We start from the raw sequence: 14,068 nt of genomic DNA, 5'->3' as shown, positions 1-14,068 counted from the left end.
ATATATATATATATATGTGTGTGTGTGTGTGTGTGTGTATAATTATGTGTGTGTGATAGTGTGTTTATATATAAGCTTGTGTGTGGGTAAGAGTGTATTTGTGTGTGTAAGCGTGTGTGTAAGCGTGTATGCTACAGTCCGGACAAGGTTTAATAATTACATTGTATGATTTTCATTCCTTAAAACTTTACGACAATTTAATTCCCATTAAGATGCGTTTAACTTTTTTTGCGAAAGATTAGTAATGTCAGTAAAAAAAAATAAGCCTGATCTGTGTTAGAGGGTAGTTTGTAGCTAACGCTAATATGTTTAGACCAGCCTTTTATGTTCTAGTTTTGAACGATCTCTGTTGTGATATGGTACATATTGGATTCGAAGTTTGTTAGAGTAAGGACACACAAGTGACATACAAGAAGAAGTTATCAGAAATATTTATTGTTCACATTGGAATACGACATGGGTATTTCGTTGATTGGTTGATGGTATGACAAAACAAGCTAGAGAAAACAAACTGGAATCCAACGGATGTTAACAGCTCGTAGTCTTGGATTTCGCAGATTTGCCCTGCCTTCTCGCACACAGTTTCTTCCAGGCATCTTTTCGGGGGGGCGAAGCCCCCCGGAAAAATTTTTACGCCCCCCCGAACGAAATGAAATTTATATAATTTATATATAGAAAATATATACTTTTAACAGTGTCCGCCCCCCCCCCCGAAGAAAGTTTACCGCCTCCCCCCTCCCCCCGAAGATTTCAAGTGCCCCCCCGGAGAAAAAAGTCTGGAAGAAACACTGATCAAAAGTATCTGATCTCTCACGTTGAAGTTGAGAGAATCGTAAGAATCTTACAAAGAACTAGTCGCGTCTTTTTTTTTTAACAAAACTGGCTATTGAAATTGTACATTACGCGTTAATACACTTGGTTTCTTTACTAAGTGTTAAGAGAGTTATCTACTCACCAATCCAGTACAAATACTTGCGATTTTTGTTAGCGAAAAAAGCGCCCCCCCCCCCCACCCCCACACACACTCATCACAACCATCTTGGACAAAGTTTGTAGAGCGGTTTTTAACGTAACTAACTTTTTTTTAAAAAAATGTTACACAATTATACAATGCACAGTACAATTCGTTTCTTTCTGAGAGCTAAAGGTTGTTTACTCAGAATCCTGTGTAATTTTGCTATTTTATTTAGCCTAAAAGCGCCCCCCTGCACCATCTTGATAAAAGTCACTAACGTATTTTACAGTTCAACAATCGTACAATACGTTTTAATACAATTGGTTTCTTTTAATAGTGGTAACGTTTATCGACTCAACAATCTAGTGTAAATTCTTCCGTTTTAAGTCTCGAAAAAGCGCCCCCCCCCCCCATCTAGGAAAAGCTTCAAAGCGGTTTTGCCGGTCACTGTTTCTTAAGAGTATATGTTTTACATTAAGAAATCAAGATAGAAAACAGTTAAATCAGTATGTAAATGCGTGTAGCCATTATATTTCTTAACTTAGACAGTTTATAATTCAAAACTGCAGCATAAAATCAGCTTTAAAAAATTTTTCCCACCCCTTTTGGCGCCCCCATAGGGTCGGCGCCTGGGGCGGCCGCCCCCCCCGCCCCCCCCTAGCTACGCCTCTGTAGTATACCTATGTCTACTTTTGGCATTGAAAAAAACATCCAGACTACATTTCTATGACAATATTTTTTAAAGTTATTTTGTTATTTGAGTTGATAATGTCACAACAGATGTAGGCCTACGTCGTTTTTAAATTTCATTATCTCGGATTTTTAATTGGAAGTCTGGATCATATTTTTTTTAATATTCAGAGAACCTCAACGTCATTAATAAAGCGAATGAATTAAAGGAATAGCCTAACATAGGTTGAGACTTCCAAAAATGTTTGTTGGTAGTATTTATGACGCAGTTAACTTTTCGGTCGTTAGTTCAGTTTTAAAAAAAATACACAACAAAAGAAAATTAGTAAAAATCTATTCTTAGATTCTAGATCTAGACTAGATTTTCTAGATCTAGAATCTAAATACAGTAAATAGATCTATCCCTAGATCTAGATCTAGGTCTAAATCTAGGACCTACCCTAGTATTTAAAGTATTAGCAATTGGTAGTATTGATCTAGATTCTAGATCTAGATCTAGTTAGTTAAGTTAGCCTGGCCTAGGGCCTAGAGTAGTGGCTCATCATAAGAGGACGACTGTGTAACTGTAACAGTAACACTAGTAACAGTGTTGACTGTTGAGTGTGTAACTTTGTAACTGTACTGTAACTTTGTAGATCTAACAGTAACTGACTGAGTAAGACTAAGATTTATTTAAGACATTTTAAGAATAGTGTGTAATAGATCTAGTAAGACTAAGACAAGAAGACGAAGAAGTAGTAGAAGTAGAAGTAATGTGTTATTGTGTAGGGCTGTTGTTACTGGTTAGTTAGTTGTGTTAAGTGTACTGACACTGTTAAGTAAGAAGACCTAAAGTAAAAGTTAAGTTAAATTTAAAATTAACTGTTAAAGTAATCAATAATTAAAAGTAAGAAGAAGTGACGTAAGCTAAAAGTCGGCTAAGATTTAGGTTAGACTGGCTAAGATTAGTTAGAGGAGTAGATCTAGATCTAGGGATTCTAGGCCCTAAATAAAAAAGAAGTAGAATCAAACTTAATCAATAAGGCCTAATCTAATAAGGCTAAGGCCTTAAGTCAATCTTAAACTTTCTCTCAAACACTAACTTTAACATTTAAACTATTTAAACTTTTTAAACTTAGATCTAGAATCTAGGTTTAAATAAACTAGACTTACTTAATATATAATTAAGGCGCCTAAAAATAGTAGTACTAAGTAGTAGATCTAGATCTAGTAGTAGTCTATGATAGTTGACAATAAGAATGATTAAGTAAAAGTAGCACATTTACGACAGTAGGCTAGATCTATATTCAATATTGAACATTGAAAAGGAGCTAAATTATTTTTTTTAATTTTTTTCGGTGTTGATACAGATCTAACAATAAAAACTAAAACTCAATATTTTATCTCTCTCTGCTGCTGTAGCACTGGACTGATGTAAAACTCAAAGCATGGAAGGTCCACCTTTAGAGTTAGTGTGTTCATCTGTTGGTTCTGATGATTCTGGTAGAGGGCCTCCTATCACTATCAATGAACTTGTACAGGTATAGAAAACCCAGTTTTAAAATAACAATTCTTTGTTTTGCATAAAAAATGTAATTAAGACTACTTAACTATTTAAGTCTATTTTAAAACTTCTTTTAAAATTATTTCAAAATTAAAATTTTTTGATGTTCATGTTGAAATTACAAAATTTAACACTGATAGATGTTAGAACTGTATTTGATTTGAATAAGATTTTTTTTTTAAATGTACTAATACTCATGTCATATTGAACCATAAAGGGGATAATGTGACTTTTTTCAGCTTGCCCATATTGGAATCCCTATTGACCAGGTCACCTGGTCTAGAGTGACCATGACCTCAGATAAATGGATTGCAGTTCGTCATGATAGTCGTTCAGACTTTTCAGCCAAAAGAGCAGTGGTTAGTTTATTTTCAATTTTATTATGGCTTTTACATGCAGACTATATGTTTAATAATAAGTGGCTTAACTGGGTCTGCATACTTTTGTACTAGTCACACAATTAATATGAGTCTAGTGATCTACTCAATCTGCAATTGGGTTTTGAAAGTGTTTATTTCTTGTGAAATAAAACTATGTTTTAAATCTTTGCTGCAGGTGACCGTGTTAAGTCCAATAGAAGGCACAATATCCTATGCAGGCTCTACTAGTGCTGACTCAGTGCTGATGAACCCTGTCTATCCCAGGATTGCTTTAAAAGGTTAGCAGTGTAGTTAGTGGAGGGGCATACATGATTAATATTGTGCAAATCAGATGAGTATGGTACAGTTAAGAGGTTGTGATTGTTTACATGACTCTCTGGATTTAGGCTGCTGGCTGCCTTAAAGTCATTGCATTTCTAGTCATAAAACAGCTGCTACTCTGTCCCTCCATCATGTGATTTACCACTAATCACAGATTCAGATTAACTCTACTCTAAATTTCAGTCCCTACGTTCAGGTTTGATAAGCCACTTATCTTGCCTGTCTGTTAGAAAAGCTTCTCATGTAATTCAACATCTTGTCTTTCACAGCTGGTCTAAGATTTGAAGTTTTTAACTTGGACACAAAAGAGCTGGTCAACAAAGTCAAGTTTCATGAGCCTGTGATCTTCTGGACATGGTTAACAGCTGATGTCATCGCCATGGTAACAGACTCTGCTGTGTACCATTGGAGTATCAATGAAAGAGAAGGTCAGTTTGTATTCTAAGTGAGGTTATAGAGTGAAGTCAGATTTTAAGTTTAATTTTTTTCTAAACACATAAAGAATAGTTTCAGTGTTTCTTTTATTGTCACAGCCCCTGAAAGTTTAAAGTACTCCCCCCCCCCCCCCCCCCCCCCCCCGTATAGAAAAATATCTGAAAGAAACCCAAATATTTTGTTAAATTATGTTGAGTATGTTCCCATCCTATTTATCCCCCTTTGACCTTTAATTGGTTACTTTTTAGCTCATGGATAACTCTTCCATTTCCATCACCACAAATATCCCATATATTGTTAGATAGTCTTGATTTTACCTGAGCTAATCAGAATATTTACTGGCCCCAATAACATTTTTAAAATATATTTTATAGATTATATTTTGCTTTATATTTACAGTGAATAATATTTTCAATCATTTACTCACATCAATTCATAATTTCACTAAAACATCAGAACTGATTAATATAGAAATCAAAATATCTCTTTAAAATAAACAAAGTTACTATAAATATTTAAATACTTTACTGTCATTAATAAAAACGGATTGACTAAACTTAAATATTATTATTATTTGTCAACTTAATTTATATAAATTAACTTTCTGTAGTTTCAAGTGAGAGTGTGGGTTTTTATCTTTTCCCAGAATAGTTTACAGGTCTCAACTGGTGAATCACCAAATCACTGCACCACATCACTGCACCACATCACTGCACAACATCACTGTACCAAATCACTGCACCACATCACTGCACCACATCACTGCATCACATCACTGCACCACATCACTGCATCACATCACTGCACCACATCACTGCATCACATCTCTGCACCACATCACTGTACCAAATCCCTGCACCACGTCACTGCATCACATCATTGCACCACATCACTGCACCACATCACTGCACCACATCAGGCTCAAGTCAGACACTGGCCCCTGCTCACCCCACTCAGGGAAATATTACATGGGGCACCTGCTGATCTGGAGACCACAGTCTGGTTTATTCAAGTTGGACTTGTTGTCTAAATCCTCCACCATATTCTCAATTAAGAACGAAGAAGAAGACTGCACCACATCACTGCACCACATCACTACACCACATCACTGCATCACATCACTGCGCCGCATCACTGTGCCACATCACTGCATCACATCACTGCATCACTGTTCCACATCACTGCATCACATCACATCACTGCATCATATCACTGCATCACATCCCTGCACCACATCACTGCACCACATGACAGCAGTATGGAACAGCTGTAAGTGATGATCACAGACACATGTGCAGAAGTCTTTTGTTTTTCATCCCCAGCTGCCACAACCCCAGAGCAGATTTTTGTCCGCCACAACAGACTGGCATTTACAGAAATTGTTGGCTACAAAGGTGACCCAAGTCTTAGGTGGCTGGCCCTAACAGGACTTACACCTGAGGTATGTTTTAGACTTATTTGCTGGATCAAACAGGTTTTTTAAGACATACACCTGAGGTATGCTGTATCAATGGGTCATTTTTAGACTTGTATGTAGGATTAAACAGGTTATTTTAGACTTACATCTGAGGTATGTTGTATTAATGGGTCATTTTTAGACTTGTATGTAGGATTAAACAGGTTATTTTAGACTTACATCTGAGGTATGTTGTATTAATGGGTCATTTTTAGACTTGTATGTAGGATTAAACAGGTTATTTTAGACTTACATCTGAGGTATGTTGTATTAATGGGTCATTTTTAGACTTGTATGTAGGATTAAACAGGTTATTTTAGACTTACATCTGAGGTATGTTGTATTAATGGGTCATTTTTAGACTTGTATGTAGGATTAAACAGGTTATTTTAGACTTACATCTGAGGTATGTTGTATTAATGGGTCATTTTTAGACTTGTATGTAGGATTAAACAGGTTATTTTAGACTTACATCTGAGGTATGTTGTATTAATGGGTCATTTTTAGACTTGTATGTAGGATTAAACAGGTTATTTTAGACTTACATCTGAGGTATATTGAATTAATGGGTCATTTTTAGAATTATCAAACAGGTTATTTTCAAGTTCACTGTAGCAAAAAAGTTAATATAAAGCTTATATTTTGCTAACACTTTATTATCTGATTTAAGCTTATTATAAAATTGCAGATTATTTTTTCAACAAAACCTTCTACTAAAAGAGTTGGTGAATATTTAATTTCATTAGTTTTTTTTTTTCAAAAAGCATTTTAAAGTTGGGTTTTTTAAAGTTTCATTTTATGTTTTATTTAAAGTTTTATGAATTCTAATAAAAAAGTATAGGACTCCGATTACTATGGCTTGTTTGTAGGTAGATTTTTCCCTACTGTAATAGTGCTAATCTTAAGCATAAAGGATGCCATGTTTCTCAAAATATTTTTGTTTAGTTTCCTTAACAACTTTTCTAACTTTTGCATCTATTAAATAAAAAATGTATTTGTTCTGTAAATGCTGCTATACCAAATTTGTTTTTTACTAAATCCTAAAAACAAAAAAATAGAAATTTTGTATAATGAAACAAAGTTCTAATATTTTCTTATTGCCTCATTAAGGATGAAAGAATATCAGGAGTGACCCAGCTGTACAACAGAGATGAGGACATCACCCAGTGTATCACCGCCCACGCCGTCTGCTTCTCTACCTATCACTTTCCTGGCAACCCCTACCCCTCTACTGTCATGTGTGTCAGCTCTAGAGAGGCTCAGGATCATGGGAAGGTAGGGACACCTGGTCTTGTTGCTACATGCTAGGGAAGGTAGGAACCACCTGGTCTTGTTGCTACATGTTAGGGAAGGTAGGGACACCTAATTTTGTTGCTACATGCTAGGGAAGGTAGTTGTTGCTACATGATGGATAGTATTGGAACATCTGCCATTGTTGCTACATGCTTAAGTTGAAGATAGGGGTGAAAATAATGTTTCTACTTCTATCTATTCAATTTGATTTTCCTCAAAGGTGCATGTTATTGAGCTTGGGCCCTACAAAACTGGCAACTTCGCCCCGAGAAATTCTTATGATCACCTTCATTTCTTGGATGACCTTGAGCGCTATGACTTCCCCATTTCTTTGCAGGTAAAAAAAAATTAAATTACATGTTACTTAAGTCTAACTTACTATACCTTTGCTATTCTGGAATGAAAATTGATTTAGCTTTGTTGGCAACACCTGCAAGTTGAAGGCTACTATTTTTATTAGAAATAATCTTTACATTTTTTTATTGTCCTTTAAGTTACTTTTTTGTATTGTTTTTGTAATCTTCAAATTTAATTTTGTGTAAGTAATGTTAATTCTCTAAAGATCCACTTAACTTGTGTTTCTCTGGATATCTGTTGACTATGGGCTTTTGTTTCTCTAGATATCTGTTGACTATGGGCTTTTGTTTCTCTAGACATCTGTTGACCATTGGCTTTTGTTTCTATAGATATCTGTTGACTATGGGCTTTTGTTTCTCTAGATATCTGTTGACTATAGGCTTTTGTTTCTCTAGATATCTGTTGACTATGGGCTTTTGTTTCTCTAGATATCTGTTGACTATGGGCTTTTGTTTCTCTAGATCTCTGTTGACTATAGGCTTTTGTTTCTCTAGATATCTGTTGACTATAGGCTTTTGTTTCTCTAGATATCTGTTGACTATAGGCTTTTGTTTCTCTAGATATCTGTTGACTATGGGCTTTTGTTTCTCTAGATATCTGTTGACTATGGGCTTTTGTTTCTCTAGATATCTGTTGACTATGGGCTTTTGTTTCTCTAGATATCTGTTGACTATAGGCTTTTGTTTCTCTAGATATCTGTTGACTATGGGCTTTTGTTTCTCTAGATATCTGTTGACTATGGGCTTTTGTTTCTCTAGATCTCTGTTGACTATAGGCTTTTGTTTCTCTAGATATCTGTTGACTATAGGCTTTTGTTTCTCTAGATATCTGTTGACTATAGGCTTTTGTTTCTCTAGATATCTGTTGACTATGGGCTTTTGTTTCTCTAGATATCTGTTGACTATGGGCTTTTGTTTCTCTAGATATCTGTTGACTATGGGCTTTTGTTTCTCTAGATATCTGTTGACTATAGGCTTTTGTTTCTCTAGATATCTGTTGACCATTGGCTTTTGTTTCTCTAGATATCTGTTGACTAATGGCTTTTTGTTTCTCTAGATATCTGTTGACTAATGGCTTTTTGTTTCTCTAGATATCTGTTGACTATGGGCTTTTGTTTGTTGTGACCAAGTACGGCTACCTGTACATGTGTGACATGGAGACGGCCATGTGTCTGTGCTGCACACGTGTGGCTGTAGATGTCATCTTTGCTGCTGCGCTCAACACAAACTCACAGGGTATTCTGGCCATCACACGGGGAGGACAGGTAATTATTTCTTCTAACCTAAACTGGGGGAATCTGGCCCCCCACTGTATGCTAAATTTTTAGGCTAGTCAGACCACATTTGCTAAATGTGAACCTGTTAAATGTTAACATAAGCTAGAACATTCTCTCAACCTTCTTTTATGTCATGTAATTAATTTATTGAATGCCAACATAAGCTAGTCCAGGCCAATAAATTAATTGAAATAATCTACATTTATTCTTTGATTTTTTTCTCACCTTCATTGATACATTGTCCAAAGTATTTTCTAACCAATCAACATATGTTGCAGGTGATCACAGTGGACCTAAAGAAGGATGGATTCATTTCTTTCTTAAGAGAGCAAGTCAAGACAGCCTACAGGGCTAACCGGTTTGAAAAAGTTATCTGCCCTTGATGGCCTCCAGCTTTAAGCCCTATCAGTATTAGCAGGGTTGTCTATATCCCTATATCTCCCATCTTGTTTATTGGCTTCTGCTATATAGTTGTGTACAGCAGTAAACATCTAATCTTGTATCGTCTAGTGAAAGATTTGGAAGTTACCTTTTAGATTAAGTCAGGAAAAATTTGAAAACCCCTTTAGTTTACTCTATCAAGCTATATTTTATAATATAGTCATCTTTAGCTACTTAAATGAAATGAGTCCAGTTGTTTTAATGCACCCCTTTTTACACTAACTTGTCTTACATATTTACTCCCCATGTACTGGACAACTTTTTTGGTCACATGATGTACATAAAACCTGTCTTTCAGAGACTTCCTATATTTGTACCATAATGTTTTGGTCCCACCATCGACATCAATGCACTGAGCTATTTTATTTATCATTTTACACATTTTTCTTTAAAGAAATGTTGGTACTGAATTGATTATAATTATACATCAAATTTATCTTTTATTTAAGCACAAATTTACCAGGATATCTATACTGTTACAGTGATATAAAATTTAAAAGGTCCTTGTAAAAGTTGTGATACTTATTTATATCAAGTTAAAGATCTTGAGCAATGTTTATTGTGGTCCCCATGTTTCAAGTATGGCCCTCTGACTTTTGTACAGCTGTGATTGTATGTGACAGCCAGTTAAGAAAATTTTCAAAACTCTTTTACCGATTAAAAGCTGAAATATTGAGACCAATTTCATTTTATGTAATTTCTTTATAAAGAAAATTATTTAAGTTCTGAGATTTACTTTTAATGAATATTTTATCACACATTTTAAAATTTTGATGTTCTAATTTAGGTTTTAAATTATCTAATTACAAAAATTACATGTTATTTATTGTTGGCTGTTAATTAGGTGATACTTTTTAACTAGCTACAAAGCTGCCATCTTGATTAAAAAATATGATTTGGAAAAAAAAATAGCTGAAACAAAATATGTAAATAAGAATCTCTTTGATGTAGACCTATGTATTGGTGCTATATGCTTTCTCTTTTGATGTCATTACCAGCATTTGCATGTTTAAAACAGTTAACTGTTGATGGTATACTTATGCATGACTGTTGTAGCTAAGTAGTTGAAGTAGATTTGATGTTGTGTTCATTTAAAGATTTTTTTTGGTTGCTGCTGTGATAATCTTGAATTTATTGGTCTTTTTTTTTTTCAGGTGCAATATTTGTAGCATAAAACTGAGTTATGTAACCTCATTTTAAATTGTTATTTAAGAAGGGTAGGGGGGTATAAATGAACATTTCTTGTCTGTTAGACATTTTGTGTTTCAATAAAAAGTGAAGATTTCTTGTTGTCTTATCATTTGTAAAGGTTTTTACAGTCTAAAGGTGAGCTAAAGTAAAGAGCTGTTGAGGTAGCTATTCATAAAATACTGTCATTTTAAAGTAGGGGTAAAAAAGAAAGGGAAAATTGTGGGGGTTTTGGCAGGCCGTCACCAACAGCTGTCGCTTTATGGGTCCTCCCACCCGTTTGTTAACGACAGCTCTAACTTAAGGACATTTCTCGCTGTGATCAGAGTTTCTTCCAGGCATCTTCTACCGCCCCCCCCCCCCGAACGAAATGAAATTTATATAGAAAATATATATTTTTAACAGTGCCCCCCCCCCCCCCGTGAAAAAAAAGTCTGGAAGAAACACTGGCTGTGATTCACCCACCTGTAAATTCGACAGCGTGTAAACCTAATCGTAACCAGTTTCTTCTCAGCGGGGGTGGTGGCTGACACTGTTTTAAGTATATTTTTTTTCTCTATTTCGGTCGGGAGGGGGCGGTGGTTGTAAGAAACTTTGATCTTAACTAGCCCGACTTCGGCTTCAACTGGCTAAACGAGCGGCCATGCCTTGATAAGCTAACGTGTTGGTTTCCATCCTATGGATTCATGAGGTAAACATTTCTGCTGACATGACGTAAAGTGTTACTAGAGCCGCGGTTGTTCAACATAACGACAGGTAACTTGGGTGTCATGTGACACCGTGGAAGTATTTCCCCTGCTAAAAGCGACTGGCCTACATTCTGCATTGAAGGTAGTCACGTGACTGTATTCAGCAGCATAGAACGAGATAATGTGAACCAAAATACATTAGAAACAGAACAGAAAGTAAAAATAGCTTTCCAAAAAAATGGACTAGCCGGGATTGTTCTGCTCAAGTCACATGATGTGTCTAGTGACAACATGCGGCCGTTTAAACAATTAGCGACACCACCGACACCAGCAGTTTCAAGACTAGCGCTATAATGTGCAAAAGGGAGGAATTCTTGGGGGGAGGGGGGTTCGGGATTTCCTATCGTATATAATATAGGCCTTTATTATTTATCTAAAAATTTCTAGATTTTGAATGTTATAAAAACAACTTTATATCGTTAGGGAAGCGAACTAATATAAAAGATATATACTTTTACCAGAGTCCGCCGGCCCCCGAAAATATCAAGTACCTCCCTGCTCCCTGAAAAAAAAATCTGAAAGAAACGCTGCATATTACAACCTTTTCGTAAGCATACTTCCATTTTAAAATATATTTAACGTCAGATGTGTTGTTGTTCAAAGTTTTATCTCTTCAGGTTGTCAATAGAGTGACAAAATAAACCATCAATTTTACTGTTTCATTAACAGTGTTGGGTGTTCAGAGCATGTCGATCCACAATAGAGTTTTTAAAAAAATATTTGTCTCAGTTTCTAACCCGGTTTTTTTTTAAATTATTATCTATCTTTCACAACCATTACGACTGCCGGGTTTTAAATGGTAGCCTTAATAATATTTAACTGTATTATACTTGAACCAAAGTATTTCTATTTCGATAAGTAGATTTATTGATCGACAGAACATTGATCCCCGGTACCCTTTCAACCGCTGGTCATGACATTGAAAATCCCGACAATAAAAGCCCGAAGTTTAATAGCGGCTGTCAATTGAATTCTCGAGTGACACCCTCTATACAAATTACACTCGCTACGCAATACCAGCCGTATTTGACAATACATTTTTCTCATAATAATTGTGTCGTTCTTTGTTCTGCGAATTATATACTTAATTAAGCTATCTGTGTTGTTTTACAGCATTAGTTTAAAATATTTTAGACCGCCCCCTACCCCCTTAGTTTAAAATATTTTAGACCGGCCACTACCCCAATCTTCCTCCTTCCATTTCACATATCTATAGAGAAATGACGTAGTTACCACAAATTCCGTCAGCCAAATAGGACACGAAGTCTATCGCCGCCTACACAGTTATTTTAGGCAACGAAATGCTATAGGACCTGCTGTGACGAGAGACGCTATTTTAAAAGGTTCCAACGTAGCTTTCGGATATCAGATTCTAGTGGAAATATCGTGGCCGGTCTTTACAAGTATTTCTTCTGTGTTCCAATGCTGGTAAATTATGGAACACTCCCCGGGGGTGGGTCTGATTTTTGTGACAAGGTGTGGGAGGGGGTGTTCAGAAACTGTGACGTCAAACTTTATTTTTATTTTAAAAAGCTATTTTTAAACTATATGTTTACAGCTATTTCGCATTTATACAGACTTTGGTGTAAATTAAACGTTATATATAATTAACGTGGTTATAAGATAAATATTGCAATTCACACCGAAGTGTGACGTCATTTTTGTGTGTAGAGGGTCTGACGTTTTGTGAGCATGCGTGTCGATAGGTGACAGGGGAGGTAAAAATCGTCAAAAGAATGTGTCGATGTGTATTTCACCCCCCTCCTGATGTTCTCCTATGCCTCAAGATGTACATATTGTGAACGCGCGGGCCCACAATTAAATGTGCAGCACTACCTAGAACAAACAGATAAAACAACGACAAACACGAAACAAAACAACACACACACTAGAGATTATTAAACAAAAGTTTCGTTAACTCAAGATAAAGGTTTCATATCTAAAATATTTACACCACAAACTTTCATGGATAACAATGCACTATAAAGAACACAATAGCACAGTTAATATAATCTATGGTACTCTAAAAACAGATATCGAAAATGCAAGGAAATAATAGCATGCAACACTACATTCACTTCCATTCAACATTACATTAACCCAGCAACTCCCATAAAATATTTGTCGGCACTTGAAATTTTCATGGGGTTGTGGGGCGGATTTATATTTTCGGGGGGGGGGGGGGGGGACGACACTGGTTAAGTAGGACTATATAATTTCTATTAAAAATTACTATTTCTATTTTGTTAGGGCGGCGGACTTGCTTTAGCATTCAGGAGAAACTCTGTGCATTTGATTCTCTGTCAGTTTTTTTTTTAAATTTGATCCCTTAATATGATTGTAAAGTGAATTAAGTGTTTGGGCCATTTGTTAAAATAATAAATGTCAACTCACATGGCGCATAAATATGTAACCCAATAACCAAATACACAGAAAGTAGTTCCAGAAACGCTGAGGGAAAATGTACACACAAATCGATTCCCCGTCCCATCAACAATGGGGCTTTCAAAGGTCACTTACTATGTTCATCTCCATTGTCTTTTACGACTGAGGGACGCCGGTGTCGATACACGGAAATCTATGATCTACACAGAGGCGTAGCGATCCCTCCCGGCGCCCGGGGACAAACTTTCAACTTGACGCTCTCCCCTCTATATTTTTTATGTTTATAACTCAAAACTGCAGTCAAAATGAGCTTTTAATTTTTTTCCAACCCATTTTGGCGCCCCTAGGGTCGGCGCCCGGGGGCATATGTACCCACCCCCCCCCCTTCGCTACGCCTCTGGACCTACACAAATTAACTGGTCATGTCCTTATAAAATAATCGTTTAACATGTCTGCCAAATGAATATTAAATGATCGTCCTGAAATGACGTAATACTTTTAGGTTGGAGGGTGGTTCGGACTTTTGTGACTTCGTTTGACGATGGACATGGTTTATGGACGACTCTTTGGAGGTGCCAAAGACCGGCACCGTTCATGTG

The 14,068-nt window shown here is 36.1% G+C and overlaps 1 protein-coding gene across 8 annotated transcripts; it reads left to right on the top strand.

The window, feature by feature from the left end:
- Positions 1-1,935: 1,935 nt before the first annotated feature.
- On the top strand, positions 1,936-10,432 carry LOC131951028 (clathrin heavy chain 2). 8 transcript variants are annotated; one of them, XM_059313292.1, is made up of 11 exons: positions 1,936-1,970; positions 3,047-3,165; positions 3,428-3,547; positions 3,744-3,846; positions 4,159-4,317; positions 5,647-5,765; positions 6,469-6,501; positions 6,891-7,055; positions 7,294-7,410; positions 8,521-8,694; positions 8,985-10,432. In XM_059313292.1, exons 2-11 carry the CDS (start codon positions 3,073-3,075, stop codon positions 9,087-9,089), a joined length of 1,188 nt encoding a protein of 395 aa, XP_059169275.1. In that variant the 5' UTR covers positions 1,936-1,970; positions 3,047-3,072; the 3' UTR covers positions 9,090-10,432. The 8 variants fall into 8 exon arrangements, with proteins under 8 accessions (XP_059169275.1, XP_059169274.1, XP_059169272.1 ...); XM_059313291.1 differs by having other exon boundaries at positions 1,960-2,033; XM_059313289.1 differs by lacking the exon at positions 1,936-1,970 and adding an exon at positions 1,979-2,097.
- The last annotated feature ends 3,636 nt before the right edge of the window (positions 10,433-14,068 follow it).

Source organism: Physella acuta, unplaced genomic scaffold, assembly GCF_028476545.2.
Source record: "Physella acuta isolate Inbredline_101_S28 unplaced genomic scaffold, ASM2847654v3 ptg000794l, whole genome shotgun sequence".
In the NCBI taxonomy this organism is placed as follows: Eukaryota; Metazoa; Mollusca; class Gastropoda; family Physidae; genus Physella; species Physella acuta.
The sequence above is the reverse complement of the archived record's forward strand: the minus strand, read 5'-3'. Positions and strand labels throughout refer to the sequence as shown.